Below are 26,405 nucleotides of genomic sequence, written 5' to 3' on the forward strand. Positions count from 1 at the left end.
TTTCTTTGTATTATTCCTATTTTACATATTTACTTCTTCCAGGTCAGCCTCAATATTTCTGCCTGAGGAATCTTTGTAAAATGCAGTTGTGATCACCTCTCTAGATGATCTAAAGTGGCTCCCCTTTCTGTTCAGGCAACCTTTTATGTGACATAAGGGAGACTTCATGACCACATTCCTGCAAAATTCTCCAGGATCATCATTTCCTCAACACTCACAAATTCTATCACATGGAACTACTAGAAGTTTCTCAGCTTTATTGGTATATTTGACTCCATCATTTTGTAAGTGCTGTTTTCTCTCCTTAAAGATCATTTCCTTTTGTCTATTTGGCTTATTAGTTTTACTCATTCTTTGGGACTTATCTGAATTGTGTAAATGCAGTAGCCTTACTTTTTAATTTTCTAGCTAGCTGTCTTCTGCTGTCTCATTAAACAAAGGAATGATAATTGGCTCTACTTTTGTCATCATGTAACTAGTGAACATTCACCAGAAGGGATGATTTGATTGATTCCCTCTGATAAAAGATATGCTATGAGACACATTCCATTCATAAAATCACCAAGCCCTGTTACTTGGAAGTTCACTCTCAGACTCACACTATACTTTTGAACCACAGTCCACACAATTTGTGTGGCAGAGAATGTAGGGAGGGTAAAGGGAGGATACCAGGGTAAAGGGAGCCTGGTAACTGTTTAATAATTTTTACATTGGACCAAACTAGCTTTGATTATTACCTGAGATAGGATTTTCCATTACTAAAATAAGTTCATTTTAGAGATTAGAAGAAGTTCATCATTCAGGAGTGATGGGGACTTGGGTGCCTACCACATTCTTCAGTCAGATATAAGGAGAGAAAGAAACAACTTAAAATGGGGTACCATGAGAAGGACTAATATTGTTTTCTACTTCCATTCTGTGGAGTCCAGTTTGTGCAGTAAATCAGTTTTATTTAATTTATTTTCTACAATTGATATAGCTTACCAGGTGGTACTGTGCCTCCCCGTGGCTTATTGGTATGGACTCTCTCTAAAGAAAGGGCCTCATGTTTTGATGTCACATTGTATTGCACTTGAGAATCTGTTTCTGCAGAATGAGTTGAGACTCAACTAAACATTTCTTAGAACATGTCAGTTTTGCAAACTTCCTTCTCATTGGAAATGGTGGCAAAAGCAATGAACCAAGACATTTATTAAAGTGTGCAATTTTGAAATATTAGAATGCACACTTTTAGATAGACCAAGATATTTCTTCTCAGTGGAATGTTATGCAGAAATTAGAAATGAGGTTTATAGAATGATAAAAATGTTGGAAAATGCTATGTACTCATGGTAAAATTACAAATGTATTAAAAATTCTTACATTAATGGCAATGTACAAAAATGTACATAGTGGTAGAACTACAAATAATATTTGAACTTATTTATTTCTGCTTTTTTATGTTTTCAAGAAGCTCTTTCCTCTCTTTTCTCCTTTCCTCCTGCCCCACCCTGCTCCTTTCCTCCCTCTTTCCCTTCCAACCCTCTTCCTTACTTTCATCCTTCCTTTTACCCTTCTTCCTATTTCCTGAGTGAGCACCTCTTCTCAAAGACCTCTTTCTGGTTGTAGAAAACCATAAATAAACAAAACAGACATCAATACTGAATCTGATGTTATGGCAGGTTGGGAAATGAATTGGAGAGGAAGATACTGAGAGGTCTCTGTCAGGGTAGGGATGTGATGGTACCCGTCTAGGTCTAGGATGATCAGAGTGTGAACTACATCAGTTGCTCTGATTTTGCTTTCTTCTCACTTTTTTTGTGCAATCTCAGTTACTTCCATTTCACTCAGGCCTCTGATTAAAGGCCATATCTCAGAAAGGAATTCTATAATACTCTGTGTTCTTTGCTCTTCTATCTTGCTCTGCATACCCCTCCCTCTATAAATAGTACTTAAAGTTATCTGACATCATAGGAGGAATTCATATATTATTTGTCTATTTATTTTTGTTTTCCTTCCTTAGAATGAAAGCATGAAGTTAAGGACTTTGGATTTATTTTTTATTCTTTAAAAATATATTTAATGGTTTTTAATAACTACCAGTTTAGCCCTCTCCATCTTGGAAAGAGCCTGCTGTTTGGAAGCAAACCTGGGTTCCAAGTATGGCTCTACCATTTCTCAGCTATGTGACTTTGACTTTGGGAAAATCGTTTCATCCCTCTAACCCTCAAGATTCTCACTAAAGTTGGAATTTGGATTCCAACTCCCTTTCCTTTTCCCCTCCCTCCCTCCCTTCCTTCCTCTTTTCTTTCTTTCTTTCTTTCTTTCTTTCTTTCTTTCTTTCTTTCTTTCTTCCTTTCTTTCTTTCTTTCTTTCTCTTTATTCTCATGTATATTTATTGATGAAATAATACTGTCATTTACTCAGATAACATACTTTAGAAACCTTTCTTCTATACAAGAACACAAAACCTTCCAGAACTTGAGGTCTGTCTTTCACTAATATCAATTATGAATACCTTGCTCATATTTTGTCACTTTTGCCTCAGTCAGGTACTAGTTGCTCAAGTTCATCTTTGCTCTCTTCCTGGCCTTGCAGTCTTTGGCAGCTTATCACCTGCCAGCCAGGGTATAGTATTAAATTCTGGTTGGTGATGTGACCTGTATCATAATTAGCCTACAACCTACCCTCTATCTGCCACCAGCACCATATCTTGGCAGTTCTTCTCATCAACTCCTTTAGTGTTTCTAAATTATTTAAAAAAAATTTTTTGTAATGGTAACATGCACATAATCCTAGATTTGCCATTGGAGCCATTTAAAATGTGCAAGTCAGTGATATTAGATGCATTCATAATGTCGTGTAATACCATCCATCTCCAGATTCTTTTTCATTTTGTAAAACTGAAACTCTCTACCCATTAAACTATTTGGGAACTTTATTTTGTTCATTGTGTCCTCACTATTGAGACATGTCCAATTAGGGCCTTGCAATGGTGCAATACATATTATCTTAATGATTGAATAAGTGTTTCCAAAATCTACATTAGTTTTGACATCTCTCCTGAGTCCCAGGTCTGTATTGCCCATAATAACTAACCTTCAAAATATATCCGAAGGACACGTTGAGCTCCAGCTGTTCAAAGCATTTCTGACCAGTCTCTTTCCTCAGTTGAATCTGTTTCACTTCTTGTGAACTCTTAGTTGAGGTCATTTCTTTGTCTCTCAAGTCCTTAGCACCACCTCTAGGTTCCATTGTCATTACATCCTGTTTGGCTCACAAGGAAAGAGCACAAAGAAAGCTGGTGGAATTAAAGGTTTATTCTGAAGTCTTTTTTTTTTTTTAACATATTTATGGGGTACCATGTGATATTTTGATACATGCATGCATCGCATACTGTTAAAATCAGGTCATATATTTATCTCCTCAAACATTTATCATTTCTTTATGGTGAAAGTTTCAAAATCCTTTCTTCTAGCTTTTTGAAATATATAATACATTATTGGTATCTATAATAGTCACCCTATTGTGCAATAACACACCAGAACTTCTTGTTCCTATCTAACCAACACTGAAATCTTTTACTCAAAGGATATTTCCTGGATTCTGTGAGTGCTGTGACACTGTAGCAGGGGCTGAGTTTCCAGGTGTTGGAGACTGACTGAACAAGGCACCTGGACCACAAAGAGAAATAGAGATAGAGATGTTACGTGGGAGAGATATTACAGATGGAGATGTTATTGGATAGACAAGAGCTCACATTTTTTCATTTGTTGATATTCTAATATATTTGCTTGTACACACTTATCTGATTAAAGAAGTAGATATTTATTCATTAGGTTTTCTGGCCTGATCTTTACACTGAATTACCATGTTCTCCTCCAATTGATTGAACATGCTTACTGCCTTACAAGTAGGAAAAGACAAGCATTACTTATATCACTTTCCCTTTTAACTACACTAAGAGACAGGAATGGAGATCTGTAAGGATATGCTATGTAGTTATTACTGATGATGAGTTCTGCATAGGTATATTATTTTGGGAGAAGGAGAAAAGTGGTAATTCAATTTATACCACTTTTTTTGGGTCAATTCTAAAATTCTAGTTTCTTCAGGGTGTTTAAACATACAAGTTTAGTTGTTCCTTATGTAGCTTTTTAATCGCCTTAATAGATGTCATCCATGCCTATAAAAAATAAGCCAAAGGAAGGGCCTGGTATTCATTGAAGTCTTACCAAGACCCCTACACTTGCTAATTATCAGGCGACTTTAATTATGATGGAGGGCAATTCCATTAACTAGGTCCTGCTTTTAAGGAGCTTGCAGGTGCTATGGGGAGACTCAGGCTACCAATGATGTCAGATAATATCATCAAAATAAGAAATCTATGTGTAAGCTCATGACCCACAAATGACAGAGGTAGGAGATGGGAAACAAATCTCGGATCAGCAAGCTTTCCTTTATTCTGCAGTGAGGTCCATCAATCAGGCATGCGAGGGCCCATTTTCTGGGTATGGAGCTGGCCCCCAGGTTACAGAAGGAGTCTGGGTTTTTATAGTCATTGGAGACTGTGGAAGTGCAGTTTGGACAGTCAGGGGCTAGTTGTACAGGTTAGAATTTAAACTTAGGAAGGCAGTTATAAAAAAGATTGAAAGTCCTCCAGATCCCGAGGGACAAGTACTCCAATCTTGCCCACTGTTTTACTTTCTCTGGGATTCTTAGTTTGCTGTGCCTCCATTTAGGGCTAATTTGCAATGGGGGAAGGTCAAAGTCCAGGGCCCAGCATTTCAGTACTTGCCTCCTTCCTTCAAGATGCACTGGGGTTGGGAAGGGGTAAATATTTGCTTTTGGTCCAAAAGCTGGAGATGAACTTGGGAAGGGATGAAAGTTTGCCTTATCCCTTCAGGGCCCACTGTTATTGGGAAAGGATGTACTGGGAGAGGTTTAATGCTTGACTAATTTCTCCTCCCTCCTCCCAAGCCACACTGTCCCTCCGTTTTTCTTGGGGAGCTGTCCTTCAGGAATATTATTTTCCCTAACCCTTCACTGTTTTTAACATACCATAACATACATATTTATGCGTATTCTCATCTATTACTTTGCTGTTGGCTGCTTTTCCTTGGGCAAACGTAATCACTCATTCTACTTCTGTGCCTTGAAAGCAAACACGAAACAAAACCATGGAAGACATTTGTATTTTGCAATCACGTTTCCCTCTCATGCCTGAGACCACAGTAAATCTTATTTAGATGCTTCCATTGAAGCATTAGAGTTGAAGATGTAGGCCCTACAATCGTCTAGTTCTGCATTTAAAGGCACTGTTCATCTCCATCAGGGGAAACTTCTCTCTTCCCTACATGTACATTCTGCAAATACCGTTGCCATGAGTTTGAGGTTAGGGCTGCAGTGAAGCGACTGGGCTAGGCTGGGCGGGGCTGGGCAGGGCTGAGCAGGGCCAAGACAGGCGGGGCGGATCCTCAGTTGGGGTTGGGTTAAATGGGGCCTGGAGACCAGGGCCAGGCGGGATCCTCAGTTACAGGTTGCGTGCAGTGGGGCGTGACTTGACCGGGAGGTACGAGGCCTGAAGAGCCGGGCGGAGGCTACTCGGCTAGTAGTTCTGGTTGGACTAAGCCGGGCTCAGGGGGCGGGGTCAGGCGGCTCCTCAGCTAAGGGGGCGGGGCCTGAAGGACGGGGCGGGGCGTCTCCTTAGCTAACGGTCCGGGCGGGCGCGTGCCCGCGGCGGCGCCTGCAGGGGCCCTTGCTGTTCTGGAGCGCGCCGCCGCCGCCTGGGTCTGCTCCTCCTCCGCCGCGGCTTCCTCTTGCATTTCCATCTCACTTGGGCTGTAGCTCCCCGGGCTGCGGCTGAGTCTCACCGCAGCAGCGCCGCCTGCGCCATGAGGATCCCGCCTTCGGGGCCCGCGCAGGGCCTCTCCGTGCGGCGGGGTTGGCGGTGACCAGGCGCTGGTGCTGGGGGGCGAACACCGGCCCCGCGGCTGAGGACGCCCGCCATGGGGGACAGGTAACCAGCCTGGGCAGGGCCGAGGGCCGCGTGGGGGTCCGGCGCCAGAGACCCGGCGGGCGGGCGCGCTCAGTGGACTCGGGGCGGGGCCGGTCCTCCCCACGAGGTCCCACTGAGAGTCCTTTGCCTTTGGTGCAGGTGGGTCCGCGTGACCGTCCTACCCGGCTGCGTGGGCTGCAGGACCGTGGAGGTGCCGGCCTCCTGGACCGCGCGCGACCTCAAGGAGCGCATCTTCGCCGAGACTGGCTTCCCGGTGTCCGAGCAGCGGCTGTGGCGCGGCGACAGAGAGGTAGGCGGCCGGCACTCGGGCGGCGCGGAAGGGGCGCCTCCGGTCCCTGAAACCTGGGCCTGCCCCTTTGTTGGGGTGTAGCACATCACCGCTTGCTGATAAAGGAGCGAGGAGCTTTACTCTGTGTCATGGAAGACGGTCACTCAGATTTAATAGTGCTTGGTAAAGTCCAACATTTGTATTGCCCCCACCACCAATTTTTTGCCCGAGTCTTCATTTACTGAAATTAAGGTAATTTTTAAGTGGACGTTGTACCTTGAGGAGTTTTTTTTTTTTTTTTTTTTTTTCTTTTCACTTTAGAGACATCATTATGGAAGTGACTTAATCATTATTCACCCTTTCCATTCATGTTTTCAGTTTAACTGGAATATTGTTAAATATCCTCACTGTTGATATCTTGGAAATTTCCCCCCATTTCTGAATTATAGATATCTAGTACTGAAAAGGATCTTCAGACATAACTTACGAGTACAGCTTCAAATTTGGAGGAGAGAACTTACATTAAAACTTTTGAAGTACTAACAAATAACTTGGTAGATCAAAACTTCGGAAAAAAGTAATATTTCATAGTGTGATGTATCCTTTAAGATCGGTGGAAATTCTACAGTTTTCTTAAAGGGGTAATTTAGTTGAAGACATTTTTACTGAAAATTCATTTAGTCTAGTATGTTCACATTTTTATATGAAAAAGCATCATTTTGAGGATTTGAAAGAGTCAAAGGGAGTTGAACAGATAGATAAGAAGTACTTGAACAATACAGAATGACATTTCTACTGTTGGATTTCCTTACTACCTAATATAATTAATAAAGTACTGGTGAGTTTTATCCTTAAGTGTGTTCTGGACTTTCCATATACCTGGGTGAGTTTTCTTGCTTATTTAGATATAGGTATCTGACTGATCTGTTCTTATGCTCCTCTGTGGGTGGGCTCAGTTCTTATCAGTTCCCTGAGGTGTTCCTTGGCATGTAGACATTGACTTGATTGAGGACTTTAGACAAACTTGAAAAAGATCATACTGTTATTCATCTCTTTTTCTGTGCCCACCCCATCTCATAACCTCCCTTTCCTTTCTACTCTTGGTTCTGTGCCCACATTTTTGGTTACTCTTCTAGTTCTACTTTATCATCTTGTCCTCTAGATGTGATCATACCTCAAGGCTCATTTGTGACTCAGTCTTACCATTGAAAGTGTTTTACCAGATGTTTGTGCAAATCCTGGATATGGGGGATGATAGAAATTGCAGTGGCATAATGTTTGGGATTGGTTGGGTGGGTGAAAAGGAACCAGGTAGTACACTGTCCTGATATGAGGCCACAAGGTTCTAGACTGTGGTTGTGAAGGTGAAACTAAAAGTAAAAGATTTACAAGAATAAAAGAATTATGGCAGTTTGGTACCAAGTGGATCTCAAGGATTTGAGGGTGGATATAAAATAAATAAGTCAAAAGACCTTGTCAAGGATGTCACAAAACCTAAAGTCAGATCAGGAAAATAAGGGTTCATTTAGCAGAGATAAATAAGTATAGGGGGCAACTAATTAGGGGAGGAGGTATGGTGATCAGTTTGCTTTTATATTTGGTTTAGCTGATGGTGAGACCTCAAAGAAGGATCTAGGAAAATGTACACAACAGAGAAAAGAGTGACCTAGATCCTGTTTTCTATTTTATCAATGTACATATATGACAAAGGCCAAATTACTTCATATATTGGGTTCTGTTTTTATTTCTAATATTAATACAATAAAACTAATTTAATCAATTTTAAGGTCCTCACTGGATAGTGAAATCCAACAGGTAGCTAGAGCTCTGGGACTGAAACACAAGGGTGAGCCAAGGTTCAAAGAGATGAAGTATCAGGTCAGGATTTGAACCCATGTCTGCAGGATTCTGAAGTCTATGGACTATTTACTGTTCTGTTTCATAGAGGATCTGTTTATCTATTGGGGATAAATAAAAGTTAAATGCAAAGCTCTTTGAAACAGAGGGGAAGGATTTGCACTGTTAACATATGAACTTTAAAAGTTAAGTATGACGTTCACGCAGAAAATAAGTAGAGGGCACAGTTCTGATTCAAAGAGAGTGGGCTGATGCCATCCAAAAGGGACACCTTATGTAAGCAGATCTTTCACAGAAATGGAAGTTTCTTTTCCTTTTTAGTTTTCATGCTGCTTGGAACTTTTAGATTAGAATTATTGATGGTAATTCTGAATACTTAAGGATGGGCTGGAAATTAAAGCTATTGACAACTCCTTGTCACTTACTGGTTTGGGTTGGTATTAGATTTTATCAACAATAACCTCTTACTTAGTCCTTAGTTGGTCATCTATTATACTCTTTCTCTTTGTCTCTGTTTTGCCTTTTCTGGTCTGAAAGTGGAACTCATAAATATCTCACTTTACCTCCTTCCCCAAGGAGAGGCCAAACCTGTAAATTAAAGCTGTGCCACTTCCTGACCCTTTTTGTTTTTTACCAAATGTGTTTGAGCCTCCAACTCAGAAGTTTGATTTATTACTTTTCTGTCTCTTAATGGATCATGAATGCTGCCCATGCCTCCTGCTCCCCAGCTTTTTACTCTTCAGCATCTCTATCTTTGATAGCTGTTTTAAACAAAGGAAGAGGTGTTGGGAAATTAAGGTAGTAGTTAATATTGTATTGTTTGATTAATAATTTGGAGAGAGTTATTGTTCCCTAGTAAATCAAGATGAGCATCTCTGAAATTTATAAGGCAGACAAGGCTATAAGGGCAATATTCAGATGTTCACATTGTCTTATAATCTCTGTGTTAAAAACAAAATAGTTGAAATGGGCAGCTGTTAGGATTTCATATGGCACTTTGCTTGTAGGTTTGAATAGGGCTAACATTACTTTGCCTGATTGGAGTATTCAGGTATGGGAGAGGCCTAAGCAAAACTCCCAAATCTTGGCAAGCTCAATAAGAGATGGTGCTACTAAAGGTATCTCTGCACTTGATTGCTCTTTTGGAGAATTACTTCCCTGTAAATGGGCCACAGATTACAGTCTACCAGAATTGTTGATTGCCAGCCCCTTGTAGTCAGTTATATCTCTTTGATGTGGTCCTACTTGGTGTCTTCTTCCTTTCTAAGTAGTCTTTAAGATCTGGAAACATCTTGCAGTATAGATTTCCTTTCTTCCTGAGTGCCTTTCTTTGTGCCTTCCTTTCTTTCAATGTACCTTAGCCACAATAAATTGAAATAATCTTTGGTTTATGCAGGGCTGTCTTTTAGTAATTCATTAGTTAATTAATTAACCAACAGTAGAATGAAAATCTATGATAACATCATTCAGTAGAGAATTAGAACACTGTCCAATTGTTTGTATTTATCTCTGTATGTCATCTTCCTAGCCTTTCTTCCTTTATGTGTGTATTATTTTGTTGCCTCTTTTGGTGTTGTTTTAATGCTATATAAGTGTATTTTTTGTGTATACATATATGCAAGTATATGTGAATATGTGTGTGTAACCTAAATATATAACCAAAACAACATACTGTTTACTTTTAACTTTATGAACTTTATAAGAAACTTTTTCTATATGTAGTAATCTAGAACTAGTTTTTTTCATTCAATATTGTTTTATTAATATTCACCCAAATTGTGTGTAGCTTAGTTAATTCATTTTCACCTGCTATATAATATTGTGCTTATATGTCACAGAATTTGGGTTGCTTCTAAATTTCTCTTGTTAGTAAACAGTCCTGCTATTAATATTCTTATCCATGTTGCTGAAGCACCTGTGCAAATAGTAAACTAATTTTGTAGGGTAGCTTAAAGATTCAGTGGGAATATGTGCATGAAAGTACTCTATAAACTCAGAATAGTACCAGTGTGCTCAGATTTGTGTTTTACATATGGGAATAGGATGAGGATGATGTATGGAAAGGAGACTGGATAGGGGAGATGGGTATAAAAATTGAAGAGAGATGTGAAGGGTCTGTGAGTGGAAATAGAAAAGAGCAAGTTAGGTTAGAGAGATTGGGGGGATAGACCTTCCGGGATCTAGAAGTTAGTTGGAGATGTGGTTTGGAGAGAGATGTTTCCCCAGTATGGTGGACTTGAGATGAAATAAAGATGAGAGTGTGTTGGAAGGGAAGTTAGTGACTTTGCCTTTTCATAGGTTGAATTTCAGAAACCTTGGAGGATATCATATAAGATGAGTGCTAGTCAGTTAGAAATGTTGAATGTTTAGAATAGTAAGTAATGTCCTCCCCACACTGTCAGTGAAGTATACATTAGGTGATTCTTCAGGTGAGCTTTTGAGTAATGTTTTGTACACTGTTGACTTTATGAGGTCATTCCATATTAGGAAGACTCAAGAGTGGACCCAGTTGATCTGACTTTTAAAAAATCTCTCTTACGGATCACAGTAATAAATCTTGTGCCTGTTTTTATGGTAGAAAATTTGCCCAAAGGGAAGCAAATATCAAGACATTTTCCAGGAAAGTCAATTTCAGGTATGTTATAGACCAAAAATGGCTTCAGGGGTCGTAAGGGCTCCTTTGGCCCTTCTTTCCACACCATACCTTTTTTTCTTTTTGGTAGCAACATCTGTGATAATATTTTGTGAAGTATGTGTCTATAGAAATACTAATCCTATGGGATGCTCTTTGAGAGTAAATTTTTATGAAGTGCTGCTAAAATTTGGGAAATACTACTTAGTATAACTCTTTCTAAGAAAGTGACCATGTGAGAGCTGGCATAGTGGTGCATGCCTGTAAATCCAGGGATTTGAGAGCCTGAGGCAGGAGGATCTCAAGTTTGAGGCCAGCTTTAGCAATTTAGTAAAGCCCTGAGCAACTTAATGAGGCCCTGTCTCAAAATATAAAATAAAAAGGGCTGGGAATGTAATGTGGCTCAGTGATAAAGTGCCCCTGGGTTCAGTCCCTAGTACCAAGAAACAAAAATTTATCTTACATATTAATATGTTAAGTACCCTAAAAAGTAAATTATTCTAACCAGTTTAAAAACACTTTTGTACTGTACTGTCTGTTTAGGTTTAATGAACCTATGTTCTGAGTAAAAAATACACTTTAGGTATATTGATCAAAAGAATGATTTTCTATATGTTAATGATCTGATTCATTTAAAACTGTATTTGGGCTATGGGTATAGCTCAGTGGTAGAGCTCTTGCCTTGCATGTGTGAATCCCTGAATTTAGTCCTTAGCACTGCACAACAAAAATAACAGCAAAAATGTAAATTATCACCGATAGAAATATGTGTAATCTATTTCTAATTATTTAAAGAAGCAACCTTAAATCTTTTAATTATAAATTCTTTAAATTTTTAAATAAAGATTTTAACTTTTTGTTCCCTGTAATCTTCACTTCAGAGGAAAATATTTCCTGATAAGAACAGTTACCAAGCATTATTTAAGTGAAAAATAATTTGAGGTAATGTTTTGAATTTATAGTATTAGACATTATGTTGCTTTTCACACATTTATCTTCTTCTTTTTAGTTGCCCAACGGGATCAGGATCGGAGATGTGACTTCCAAAAATCGTCATCTTTTTGTAAACCTTCAGTCAAAAGGCTTAAAAGGGGGAGGTATAATATCAACTTTACATGAAGATTGTGTTTTTATGTAGAAATGGGAGAGTTAAATGGTTGCTAGAGGCTGCGGGGAGTTGTTGCTCAAACGGCACAATGTTTCAGTTTTGCGAAGAAATTAGATCTGATTTACTGTATAGTATAGGTTCTGATTATGATTAGGAATATTGTGTTGTATACTTAAAAATTTCTAGGAAGGTAGGTTTTAAATGAAGTGCTCTTCAACAAAAGAAAAAAAAATCAGAAAGGGAATGGGAAGAAATCTTTGGGAAGTGAAGGATAAGTTTATGTGTGGGATTGATGGTAATGATGGTTTGATGGTTTCATGGGTGTACTTGTCTCTAAATTCCTGATGTTGTATACATTAAATATCTGTAGTTTTTTGTATGCCAGTCATGCCTCAGTAAAGTGGTTTAAAAATGATTGTGTTTTAAAGGTGAATTGAACACCTATAATGCTGGGATGTAATGAGGGGATACCAGGGTTAAAGGAGAACAAGGATGGGTGGAGCTAGACGAGTGATGGGTGAGAGAGGAGTAGTAGTCTGTGGAATGGTCTTTTGTAGTCTTGGTCTTGGTGGATAGTTGTACCAAAATTGTGCACAGGTTGAGTATCCCTAGACTAGGAAACCAAAATGCTCCTAAATCCAATACTTTGTGTGTGTCAACATGATGCCACAAATGGAAAGAACATTCTGTGACTGATTTTATGTGACAGTTCACAGTCAAAACAATTATACTAAAAATATTGTAGAAAATTATCATCAGAGTGTTGTGTGTAAGGCAAATATGATATGTAAATTAATTTCATGTTTAGGGTTGGGTTCCATCCCCCAAGTATTTCATTAAGTATATGCAGATACTGCAAAATTTGAAATCAGGAAACATTCTGGTTCCAGGAACATTTCTGGTTCCTTATCTAGTTGATAAAGAGCACTCAACCTATAGTAATGACTTAGATTTTTTTAAAGTACTGATTACTTTTTACCTACATACAGATTTTTAAAATTGTGTGCCTCTGAGGAATTACTTCCTACTCATTCTTATAATTTCCTGTTAGCTCTCGAAGGTGTCTTCATCAATCGATGTAAGAATATCTAGGCTACAGAGTAATTAAACTAGACAACCATGGAGACACAGACTGCTGAATTTTGGAGTCATCAAAACATTGGTTGAGTTTGAGAGTATTAAGTGTGTGACGCAGGGCACCACTATCTGGCTAATAATATATTGGCAAAGTAATGACAAATAGCACCACTTATTCACTTTGGAAAATAGCAACTCTTCCACCTCCATCGTGTTCTTTTTTGAATTAATCTTTTGTGATAGTACTAATTTGTATCTCAGTTAAAAATCTTGAGATTTGATAAAATTCAGTTTGCTTTACTTTATAATGAATTGCTTAGGTAGATTTTTGTACCAGGGTCCTACATGAGATATATGAAACCAACCATACCATCTATATAGTTATCTGTGTCATGGAACCAAATCACACATGGTTGATGAATCAAGGATTTTTTTTTCTAAATGATTTTAAAGGTATTTTGTATTTTAGGTCGATTTGGTCAAACAACTCCACCACTTGTTGATTTTCTCAAGGACATTTTAAGAAGATATCCAGAAGGAGGGCAGATTCTTAAGGTAGGGTGTGTGTTGTGCTCATGTTTAATTTTCTTTTATAAAAATGAGACACAGTAAAATTTCTTAGAAATTTTTTAGGGTTTGAAGTTTTAAAAATTTGTCTAGATTTAAATGACTGTATCTGTTTACCTCTGTGACTGCAGTGTATAGGTGGATGGGATGAGTTTGAGAATGGAGTTGGTGTGAATATGAGTTACCACGGCAGAGGAGCTCACTGAGCTGCTGTGTACTGTCATTAAGCACAAAGTGTTGCTCCAGGAAGTTGTGTAGAACACGGTGCACGAGCATCACACACCAGCCAAATTACCAGCCTACCAAACTAATGTAAACTTTATACCAGGGACCTGCAACACATGGCTATTTGGCTCTTGGATTTAGGTTACTTTTTTGGGCACGTTTATTTACTGGGATAATTACTTTAGTTATTTATTTCTACTGAAGGACATTCTTTTTGAATGTACTCATTAAAAACAAAAAACGAATTACCATAAAAGAGAGCAATGAAGAAAGATATTGCAAAAATTAGATTTTGTGTTTAACTTTGATAACAAGCTTCCTTAATGAATTTTGAAAGTAGATTAATTATTACGTGTTTTTATCCTAACTTGTTTAGTATTTGTTGTCTTTGGTATCTTAGCCCTCATTTCATTAGAGATGGTAAGGACTGGTCATTTGAGCTCACAGTCATGCTCAGTTAGGCACTGAGTGAGCACTGTGTTGCCTTTAATGATGGGCATGAGATGAGATGTTGAAGGAGTTTCATAATGGACACCAATGGTTCACAGAAGGTTAATTTGCAAACTTTTTATATTGATTTTTTTAGGAAAATTAAGCTGGGAAGAGTATGAATTTGGGATATATTATGGGGCAGAGAGAAGTGAACAGAGTGAATTCAGAATGAAGGTGCAGTTGTTGACAGGAGTAGGGTCTCATCAATTCAGCACTGAGTGATTTGGATCATTGCTGGGAAATGAGGCAGTGGTTGGAGCAAGGTCTATTGCAAACAGCTGGTGATTCGTTCTCCTTTGCTTGTTGTGTATATCTGTTTTGTAGCCAACTCAGTAGAATTTTTTTCTTTTTCTTGGATATTTTAGTGCTAGATTTAATAGGAACCTTAAAAAAAGTGCCCGTACCTCAGCTAACGCTTTTTGTGGTATTTGTTGAAGTGGGTCCAGATATTTTAGTGACCTGCCCAAGAGCAAATGCAAAATTTATTGCTGCTGCTTCTCAGAATCAATTTGAAAGTGATTCCCTGAGGAGTATAGCTGGGGAGAAAGGTTCCCATCCTATTTGGAGCTGGGGATTTAATATTTTATCTTCTTTTTTCTTCATCTGTTTCCTAAAATACCCATAAATCACAAATATCTGAAAGAAGACAAGATCCAACCTTTAAAGTGCCATCATTTCATAGGATTCCTATTGTGTTTTGCTAATTCTTTCATCCTTATTTCCTATTCTGTATATCATAATATTAATAAGGTTGCTAAGTTTTAGAGATTTTTAGGCTGAATAGAATTAAAATGGGCTTAAGAAATTAAAAATCCTATGAGAAATGGGCAGTTTGTAAATAGGAGGAATTAGTAGCTGACAAGAATGCAGTAGAAGGGAGTAGTTCAGGTACTCAAGTTTGGGGTTGAACAGCTGAGACACCCCAACTTTCGCAGTACTCTTGATGAACTCAAAGCCTGGTCTCAAACCTGACTTCTTAGTTCTGCACTATTCCTTCAGCCTTGTTTTAGTTGTTGCATTTCACGTGGAAGTGTCTCCTGTCTACTCTGATGAAGGTTTTCCTCTCCATACTGCTATAGTATCAGTGTCAGCTCTCTTGAATTCTTACTCCTCCCTACCTCTGATTAGTGATCTCAAGGTTCTGGGGAGATAAAAGAGGTACTATATTTCATTGTGTAATTGTTGCAGATTTTATGCCATTTTTTTTGGTTAAAAAAAGTGGGTGCAAACTTATGTGAAGTTTTTGTTTGTTTAAATTGTGCTAGTGTTTCTTAAGAATCATTTATTACTAAACTATCTTTAAGGCAAGGTTAGGATGTACTCTTGAATAAATGTTAATATGGTGGTGACGATCGTGCAGCAAAATACAGTGCTTTTCCCCAAGTCAGGTTCCTGAGTGTGCTAATACAGGGTGATTATTGTGTTTGTAATGACCTGCCTATTTAAACAGAATCTCTTGATATGGTTTGGTTTAAGTCATAGCTCATTTGGGAAATTATCATCTATTGATCTTTCCTTACTTTAGACAAGATCTGAAGAATATAAGCTAGGTTGGGTAATGTCTGTGGAGTTCAGATCAATGTTTTGATGTTTATGACCTGGCTCTAGGGATTAAATCTTTTTTTTTTTAGTTATTGATGGATCTTTTTTGTTTTTTTTTTGTTGTTGTTGTTTTTTTCATTTATTACACACAGTGCTGAGAATTGAACCCAGTGCCTCACACATGCTAGGCAAGTGCTCTACCACTGAGCTTCAACCCCAGCCCCTAGGGGTTAAATCTTAATATGAAGTTTCTTTTAACTGACCAGGACTCAGCAAGTTTTGGTAGATATCCAGAAGTGATTGGGGTGCTTGGGGTTGGAAGTTTTGTTGAGGCCAGTGATGGGTGTTAATCCTTTCATTTCTGTATTACAGGGTTCTTGTCACCCATCCACTCAGCCACCATCCACCAAGTGAACAACAGAACAATATTATTATCTCTTTTATGAAAGGACTGAAACAGTCCTGACCATCACACTTTGTGCGTAGGCAGGAGAATGCCATGTTCATGTGTCAGGCTGTCAAGAATGTAGCATATTAAAGAGAATGTATAGATTGATACTAAGTGTGGTAAGCAAATGAAGGTGCTATTTTTGGAAATTACTCAAGGAACATGCTATACCTCCCACAAAGAACAAGATGTGCAGCTTTTGGAAATAATTTCTTTTTAAGGGAGATAAAAGACTTTAGGTAGATTGAAGAGACAGTTGAAAATAGTTCCAGGATTTGTATTTAGAGGCTAAGCTTAGCAATGGTGACTTAAAAAATGAATTTTAGGTGTATATAATTGGAGAAGGACTTTTCAACCACTTCCTCATATGTATGTAATAATTACTTTTTATAGTAACCTCACCAGAGCTTAAAGATAATGATATAAGTAGTGGATTTCCCTTATTTAAATATATTTACTTTTTAAATTGTTGTAGTTAAATACAAAGATGTATAGTAGATAGCTGTGTTACTAAATATATTATTTTTTTGATATATTTCATGTTTAGGAATTAATTCAGAATGCAGAAGATGCTGGGGCCACAGAAGTTAAATTTTTATATGATGAAACTCAATATGGAACGGAGACTCTTTGGTCAAAAGATATGGCACAATATCAGGGTAAGAATCAATAATTAGGAGCAAACTTTATATTATACAACAAATGATTTTAATGATTTATGATACTTTGATGAACAATCTAATTATCATTTGCATTTCACATCTTGGCATGTTTAATTACACTTATTCAGGCATTTTTCTCTTGGATGGAAGATGTCTCTGCCAATTGATCATTTTAGAGAACAAAGAAAAATTTCAAAATAAAATAACAAGCAATATAATTACATAAGTGTTTTATTCTATTCAATCAACTTGGATTTATATTTTCACTTTCTATACGAATACACTTTTTTTGCATTTTGGAAAGAAGGTGTATGAGGTTGTGCTTTGTGTTTTGTTTTCTACTCCACGGATACTTTACGCTAGAGGTGGGAATGAATGAAGGGAAGGTGGGAACAGGAAATGAAAGAAAAGATAACAAAAGAGCCATAACCAGTAGATTCTTCTGAGTATATTTATACTCTGTGAAGCATTGTGTTGAAAGGACTGTTCATAACTTTTAGTGCAGCTCTGAAGTTGATAGGACGATTGTAAATGAAAAATAAGGGTCCGTCACTTTCCTCACAGATTTTCAGAGATTCTTTGATTTAGGAGGGTGATTGTCATTGATAATTAAATTTTTGGCACAGTCATTCTTAGATCACATTTGTGATTTGGAAGTTGCACTTTCTTTGTTCTTTAAAAAGAGATGCATGAAACCTGGTAACATCAAAAGGCTTGCTTTCTGAGTTTCTGCCACTGTGCTGCTTTCTGGCCAGTCACCTCAGAGGTCAGATAGTTTATGACAGGATTAATGTGTAAGATTTTATGATTCATAAGCCTGTGACTTAAGGTAACCACATGGAAAGACATCCAACTTGGATTCCAGGGACCTCAAGTTATGTCCTAGTCCTACATAGGGCCACCATTCTATTAGCTCCTCAGGCACAGGGGCACCAGGTGGCACCTCTGATCCTCACATTTATTTCAGCTCACCAACAAACGGTAGCAAAGGCAAACTTTGTCTTTTAGTTGTTTTGATGATTAAATAAGATCACAGATGTGATAATTGATGTCTGGTTTTATTGTGATGTTGTGTATGTACTGTAGAACAGTAAAGGTAAGATTGTGAAGAGATCCTAGAAAGATTTTGCTTCAAAATTCTGCCAGATGTCTAGGATTTTTTGCTTTCCAGTCTTTACCGCATTAAAAAAATATTTTAAATTAGATTATTTAGCTGAGTTGGTGCATATTTATAGATAGGCTCTTTAAAAACATTATCAGATTAATCATTTTTAAAATAAAAGTTGACATAAAAGTAGGTGGCAGTGGTCTTTATATTTAGAAAAAGATTCATCAAAGATCCTCTGTGCTCTTACATATTTGGGAATGTCTTCTGCATTTAGACATGAGCAGTCATCTTGGATTACAATTTATTTCTGTTTTTTTTTTTTTTTTTTTTTTTCCATTTACTGATACTTAGAGTTTTTTATGACAGCTCTTCTGACTAGCTTGTTTTTTTTCTTTTTATATGATGAGCTAACAGAAGGCCAAGGTGGCAAATCATGTGTACAAGAATAAGAAATCTTACTCAGCATTACACTTACTGAGTCTTTCAAAGATAAGAGTTAAGACACACAGGTGAAGGGAACATGGAGAAGCTGGGACTCTTGTTACTTTTCCCTAGGTTCTTTGATACTGTGTTAGGACACGCATTGACCTTGGTTTAACAGAAATAATCTCTGTGTGATACATGCAGATCATCTTACACATAGGAGTTATTTTGATCATAAAACACCAGTGTTTTTCTCTGATAATCACATAGCTATGACATTTTCAAGGGGATTATCCTTCATAAATCTATAAATTCCAGACATATTTATAATAAGCCACCTTTTGAAGCTACCCAATAATTGAGGATCTTCTCCTAGTAAGTACTGTGAGTTTTCCCAAAGATCTGTCATCAGCATGTTTACAAGGTAAAGAAGATAGTTTGCAGGCCTCTGCTAATTCTTTTCTTCTCTCAGGATGCTTCTTCCTTTTATATCTCACTTTTTGTACCAAGAGCACTCCCTTTTAATCAGGATAGATGGTGTGGGGGAAACAGAGAGAGATCCAGTGAGACTCCCAAGTTGATTGGAGCAAAGGAAAAATATGTGGTTTCTTTCCTAATTCCAGAATGAGTATCATCAGAATTAACTCTTGAATTAAAAACACTGAGTGTTAACAGGGCTTTTCTTGCTGGATGAGAAGTGATATATATCTGGACCATTTTGACCAGTTCCCTGTGCTCCTGTAGGGTTGTGTTTTTCTTTGGTTCTGACTCTGAACAGATAGGGTGTAAGGAAACTCCATTTCCCAAGGCCTAGGGAAGCTTTCCCTTACAGGGGTATTTTTCACCTTGTTCTTTCTTTTAGGACCTGTAACAGCAATTTGGATACCTTCAAAACCCTTAGAGAAGAGATGTGGGGGGAAATTATTTTTCAAATAAGCACTGGTTTATTTGAATTTGTCCAAAAAATGCGTCTTTATTTTGTAATTTAATAAATGTTTTAAATAGCCAGTCAAGCAGTAAAGGGTGGGCTCCTGACTTTCCTGTTAGTGGGAGGGATGTGTGTCTTCCTCTGAGCTGGTGGTCTGCTGCATTTCTGTTAATGTTTCATTCAGGGTGTGTCCCCTGCTAGATTTCTTAATTCCCTTCCACAGGCCTTATAGTTCTTTGTAGTTTTTGATAAGAGGTTTGTTCATGCCTGGTGTTTACTGCTGAGTTTTTGTGGTCCTTTATTCTGTGTCTTTGTAGATATTTTTAATGGATGTGGAGCAGGCAGAACTATATACCGCTTTGTTAGATGCCATTTTAAATCAACTAAGGTTAACTGTTGGGCAAAAACAATATGTATTAATTACTATTCCTGTGATATTGTATAAAATTAGACATTATTTTATCATACTGTGTAAAGAATGATAGCATTATATTGAAGAATCATAGTATCATATGCTAATACTGATTATATTAACACTGACATTTTTAGGTATCTTCTCTGTGCTGGGTTCTTTGCTCAGTCCCTTACTTGTATCATCTCCTCAGATCCTCAGCACTTTGCAGGTAGTAGCTACTGTTCTTGTCCTTGTTGCCCAGATGAGGAAACAAAGCCTTGTAGCTGCGGTTAATAGTGGTCAGGGTGGTGACGTCTAGACTTGCCAAAGTCCAAAATCCTTTCTCACTTGTCTTTTCCAGAACAACCTTTGCGACCTTGATTTATTCTTATCCCAACTGATTATTTTGAAAATAGAAGTCAACATTTTTGTAAAACAAATCAGGCTATCATCTTTATATCTGGGCTTGAATTTAAAGGAGCATGAGGAGACCCTTTTGGGGGTGCTGAGAATTGCCTGAGTTCATTTTCATAGCACATGGATAGGTCTGTTCACTTTGTAAGTTTACCCAGCTGCATAGCTTTTTATTTTGACCACTGAACCACATCCCCAATCCCCAACCTCCCTTTTTTTTTGAATTTTATTTTATTTAGAGACAGGGTCTAGCTGAGTTGCTTAGGGCCTCACTCAGTTGCTAAGGCTGACTTTGAACTTATTATCCTCCTACCTTAGCCTCCTGAGTGCTGGGATTACAGTCATGTGCCACCACACCTGGCACACATTATTGTGTATATGTTATTAAGTAACTATTTTTAAGGGAAAACATGTTTAAAGTATAAGGAGTTAATACAATTGAATATTTCAAAGAATGTTAGAGCTTCTGAAGATCTCAAAATAGAGTTCCAAAAATATTGGTGCAGTTATAAAAATAACTTTTTAAAGAAATGACTTTGGAAACTGGCATAATTCTTGATCGGATATTTAACATTTGTATTTAAACAATTGTCACATTAATGATTTTTTAAATTTTGTGATACCTCATATAGAAAACAAAAAGCAAAACTGAAAAAAGCAAAACTCTAGAATTTATAACATGATTATTAACAGTGAAGGATTATTTTTCATTTTATCAAATAATACATTAACAATGTTTCTTTAGATGGCAAGTCTTATTAACACATTTTTGGTAATTCCATATACCAAAAAAATTAAAATGATTTACTCAGTATGCTATTTAGAACATTTTCACAAAGTGTGGCTTATTATGATGAATCTCCTTGTTTATTCGGTTTTGGTTATCTAAGTTCACAATACCCTTAATTTTTCCTTTCTAGATTTTTGTCCAGAAATACTTTATTTATTCAGCTGCTAATTTTTACCATTACACTGTTTTCATTATAAAAATAATTGCAATTACTATGCAGAATTCTGTCACTGCATTCACTTCTCTATATTTTGCCTTCAAAAAAATGATGTTGTATAGAGGAAGTTCTTGAAATAGACCTGAACACTCCATTGTACTACTTTCTGAATATCTGCCTGTGCATTTTAACACCCAGGGTCAGCTCTGTACGTGTACAACAATGCAGTTTTTACTCCAGAGGACTGGCATGGCATTCAAGAAATAGCAAGAAGCAGGAAAAAGGATGACCCATTGAAGGTTGGAAGATTTGGAATTGGGTTTAATTCTGTCTACCATATAACAGGTGTAGTATTTGTCTTTTTAGTCTTGATAGAGGGAAATATTTTAGCCTATCTTTTATAATTTATTTGGTTAATTTTTGGGGTGATACTCTTTTAAAGACATCTTTCCCACATTCTGCTGTCAGTGGCAAGAAGTACACTAATAAAATATCAGTGTCAAATTTTCTAAAATCTTAGTTAATTGTACCACAATTGTATCATGTCATGCTAAAAGTTAAAGTCATTATGATTCTGACTATGTAATTGGTGTAATATGTAGTCATCTCCTGTGAGATTTAAAATGTAACTTTTGAAGTACATAAAATTGTTACTATGAAAATGTTATTCCATAAATCTCTAAGTGTCAAACTGATTCTTACAGATTTCCTTGTATGTGTTTTACTATCAGAAGGTTAAAGAAGAAAGTGTAATATCTCATGTCACTGAATAATAGAAAAATGAAGGTCTTTGAATTGCTTCTGAGATCTCTATATTTTTTCTCTTAAATAAATATTCTACTCTTCTTAGATTTATCAGTATTTTAGAGATCACTTTGGAATCATTTTTTGAATCTGGAAAGAATTTGAGGTTTCTGGAACATAGATACAATGGGAAATGCTTGAAACTCTTGGTGTAGACATCTCTACGAGTATTGTCTGATCTTCCAGAATCACAACTTTTAGTGCTTACTATATTTGTGCAATAAAAATTCCTTGTGGAATTGTTCCTTACTATAGTTTTATTTGAAACTGTCTTTCAGGAAAAGGAGAGGTAGAGCAGGTAGGGCTGTGGCTATTGCTAGATGACTGTATAATTTATCTATCATCCAAACTGGGACATATTAGAGAGTAAAGAGGGTGGGGGTATTTTCAGACAACTGGGTTAAATTGGAACTGCGCTGGACGAGTGGAAAGTAGGATCTTCCTAACTGTAGCTGAATTTTACTGAGCTTGTGCATTTACATTACTACTGATCTGTTAAATAGCATTGACTATATTATATATTAAATTTATATTAAGTTATATATTGGAGTATATTAATATGAGTAATAATATTCATGTGTTCACTTATTTGCAAGTTAGCCCTCAGGTCTGCAACATATGATGGTTTTTAAATGTTATTGGATGGATATGAATTGCACAACATGAAGTTAGAGCCAGGATGATTAACCAGCATTTGTATCTCAGTGTGGCTTTGTTATTAAATTGACAATGAGCACATTTATGTGAGATATTAACTGGAGGGGTATTCTTTAACCTGAGGATTTGAGAAGGTTGTGGGTCATGTTTTTATAATGTCAGAAGTCTCCTTGACCTTATTACAGTCATGGGTATGTTGTGGCGTTGTGTAATTTGAATAGGGATAAGTGTGCCCTAGACTGCACTATTGCCAGTTGGTTAAACCCATCCATTTGCTACTTAAAATACCCAAGAGCTTATGAGTTTGTGATTTTGACAGTTGAACCTGCAATTAACAACCACAAATATTAAGGGGTTGACTTCCTGGGGTTATCTCTCTGATGGAGCTTAGGTGCTAACATTTGCATGTGAGGCAAGATATGTCAGAATTACCTTGGAAAGTTACCAGAAGATATCATAATAAGAATTTCTTTTAATACAGTAGTTCTGACACATCTAGTTTTTTTCTGCCAGTGTTGAAATATCACTCAGTCTTTGATTAAGAAACAGTTGAAGCAGTTATCACTTCAGGGGCCATGTTATAGAAAAAATATGTATCTCTAAGTACTATACAGTCTCAGTGTGGTGAGATGCTTCTAATGTGAGAAACGCTTTCACCTGAGGGAGTACTTCTCATTCGCTCCAGGACCTGTGCTTGTTGAGTGACATTGTGGGCAGTGCTACCTGCATTATATTTCTCTCCCCATCTTTTTTCATACTGTAGAGTTGAATTTTGCATATTGAGCATAGGTTGTAATTTTGTCCTGTTAATTTGGTTTAGTGTGGCTGTGGGGACTAAGTGTAAATAAATGTAATTGTTCTTTATATCCTCTGTTTAATGACTATTCGAAGATATACGGTGGGTTTTCACAATAATTATGGACAGCTTCTATGCCTGGCACTTTTGATTGATTAGGCCAATCAAAAGAGAAAACATTATTTTTCAGCATTACATTTCCAATGCCAAATTGTTTGTTTTTGAATCATTGTATGGCTCAGGCTTTTCATGTGCTATATTTTGATGGCAATTATAATCTCATTGTATAATAACTGCAGTTAGCATAGTGCATTGAATTTCAGATTGATTATGACTTTAATTTTTCTTTACAGATGTTCCTTGTATCTTTAGTGGTGACCAGATTGGGATGTTAGATCCTCATCAAACACTTTTTGGCCCCCATGAATCAGGCCAGTGTTGGAATCTCAAAGATGACAGCAAGGAAATTAGTGAGCTTTCAGACCAATTTGCACCCTTTATTGGCATTTTTGGAAGCACCAAGGAAACATTTATAAATGGCAATTTTCCAGGAACTTTTTTCCGTTTCCCTCTTCGCCTACAACCTTCACAGCTTAGTAGTAACCTCTATAACAAGCAGAAAGTTCTTGAGTTGTTTGACTCTTTCAGGGCAGATGCAGACACAGTACTGCTATTTCTGAAAAGTGTGCAGGATGTCTCTTTATATGTCCGAGAGGCTGATGGAACAGAGAAACTGGTGTTTAGAGTGACTGCCAGTGAAAATAAGGCCCTGAAACATGAACGCCCGAATTCTATAAAGATTCTGGGAACTGCTATAAGTAATTATTGTAAAAAGATTCCAAGCAATAGCATCACTTGTGTAACATATCATATAAATATAGTTTTAGAAGATGAGAGTACTAAAGATGCACAGAAGACATCTTGGCTGGTATGTAACAGTGTGGGTGGGCGAGGGATTTGTAGTAAACTTGACTCTTTAGCTGATGAATTGAAATTTGTCCCAATCATTGGAATAGCCATGTCTTTGTCATGCAGAGATGATGAAGGAAAAGGAGCAATATCTGATTTCTCAGGAAAAGCATTTTGTTTTCTTCCTTTACCTCCTGGCGAGGAGAGCAAGACAGGGCTCCCAGTCCACATCAGTGGGTTCTTTGGCCTGACCGACAACCGCAGGAGCATAAAATGGAGAGAGCTGGATCAGTGGAGAGATCCAGCAGCCCTATGGAATGAATTTCTTGTTGTGAATGTTGTCCCAAAAGCTTATGCCACCTTGATCTTAGATTCAATAAAACGTCTGGAGACGGAGAAGAGCTCCGATTTCCCTTTGTCTGTGGATGTCATCTACAAGCTTTGGCCTGAGGCCAGCAAAGTCAAGGTGCACTGGCAGCCAGTATTGGGGCCTCTGTTTAGTGAACTGTTCCAGAATGCTGTGATTTACTCAATTAGTAATGATTGGATCAAGTTGGAGCAAGCTTACTTCTCAGAACTTGATGAAAGTTTGGAATACACAAAATCTGTGCTCAACTACCTCCAGAGCTCAGGGAAGCAGATTGCCAGGGTGCCAGCGAATCTGGCTGCTGCTGTTCAGCTCAATGCTGTCGCCTCCTCCAGCTCCATACCTGTGAGGAAGGTGACACCTGCATGGGTGCGGCAGGTGCTGAGGAAGTGTGCACACCTGGGTAGTGCTGAAGAAAAGCTTCACCTTCTGGAATTTGTGCTTTCTGACCAAGCCTACAGTGAGCTGCTTGGGCTGGAGCTGCTACCTTTACAAAATGGAAATTTTGTCCCCTTTTCCTCATCTGTGTCAGATCAAGATGTTATTTATATTACCTCAGAAGAGTATCCAAGGTAGAGATCATATTCTCAAATGCTGGTTTACTCTGGGGGCTCCCTGCCACTGCCCACATCTTTTTTTGTAAAACTTATTAGTTATTTATGTAGATTTTGTGATTAGGAAGACTTTTTAAAGAATACTTTGTTGAAATACTAAAGGACACATTGTGCATTTTAAAATGCAAAAGGGTGACAGTGTTTATCACTTAAAAAATTATACAGAAACTGGGCATGGTAGCATGCATCTGTAGTCTCAGCTACTGGGGAGGCTGATGCAGAATGATTGTTTGAGCCCAGGAGTTCAAGGCCAACCTGGGCAAAAGTGATATCCCTACCTTAAAAACAAACAAACAAACAAAAAGTTATCCAAATAGTTATCTTTTTAAAATTTGAGTAACAATGCTGAAAACCATGATTATAAAGTGCTAATAAGAGGTCAGATTAGTCTCTAATGAGTTATTTTGATGAAATTTAATATTGTACATTAAGTAACTCTTTGTAATTGAAGGTATGTGTTTCAGAAAGTAAAATTGATTTTATCCTATGGGTGTTTAGAACATGTCTGAATTTATATGGTACATGGTACCCTCATATTTTTAAGCCTGCCTAGATATTAATTAACCAAAAAGTACTGAAATTTGATCTTATCATTTTATGTAAGACAATGGTAGGTTTAACTGGCTTGAAATTATATGGCAGACTTTTTTTTTTTAGTGTTAGAATTATTAGAAGATTGTAATTGCTGTGTGCCTTTCATTTCTAGGTCCCTTTTCCCAGGTCTTGAAGGAAGATTTATTTGGATAACTTGAAGCCTCACCTTCTAGCTGCTTTAAAGGAAGCTGCCCAAACTCGAGGTATTGTAGTCATTATAGTGTTTTTTTAAAGATGAATTTCTTGCTGGGTACGGTGGTGCATACCTATAATCCCAACAGCGTGGGAGGCTGAGGCAGGAGGATCATAAGTTCAAAGCCAGTTTCAGTAATTTAGAGAGGCCCCGAACAACTTAGTGAGACCCTGTCTCAAAATAAAAAATCCAAAGGGCTGGGGATGTGGCTCAGTGTTTAAGTGCCCCTAGGTTCAATCCCTGCTAACCAAAAAAAAAAAAAGAAAAAAGAAAAATGAACCTTTTTACAAGTATGTAAACAGTTTTTATATGATTTTTATTAATAATTATTCATTTTAGTCTTGCAAATCAATAATTTTATATGGTTCAGCCTAATTGTAT

The 26,405-nt window shown here is 37.4% G+C and overlaps 1 protein-coding gene across 1 annotated transcript in view; it reads left to right on the plus strand.

Moving 5' to 3' along the window:
* The first annotated feature begins 5,877 nt into the window (after positions 1-5,877).
* The window catches only part of Sacs (sacsin molecular chaperone), a 54,004-nt gene continuing 33,476 nt past the window's right edge, over positions 5,878-26,405 (plus strand). The window contains 9 exon segments of the mRNA XM_047552564.1: positions 5,878-5,998; positions 6,137-6,287; positions 11,765-11,852; positions 13,410-13,495; positions 16,762-16,873; positions 21,289-21,435; positions 23,701-25,195; positions 25,944-25,972; positions 25,975-26,034. Of these exon segments, the coding sequence (XP_047408520.1) occupies positions 5,988-5,998; positions 6,137-6,287; positions 11,765-11,852; positions 13,410-13,495; positions 16,762-16,873; positions 21,289-21,435; positions 23,701-25,195; positions 25,944-25,972; positions 25,975-26,034 (2,179 nt within the window). The 5' untranslated portion in view covers positions 5,878-5,987.

Source organism: Sciurus carolinensis, chromosome 5, assembly GCF_902686445.1.
Source record: "Sciurus carolinensis chromosome 5, mSciCar1.2, whole genome shotgun sequence".
NCBI classification, from domain to species: Eukaryota; Metazoa; Chordata; class Mammalia; order Rodentia; family Sciuridae; genus Sciurus; species Sciurus carolinensis.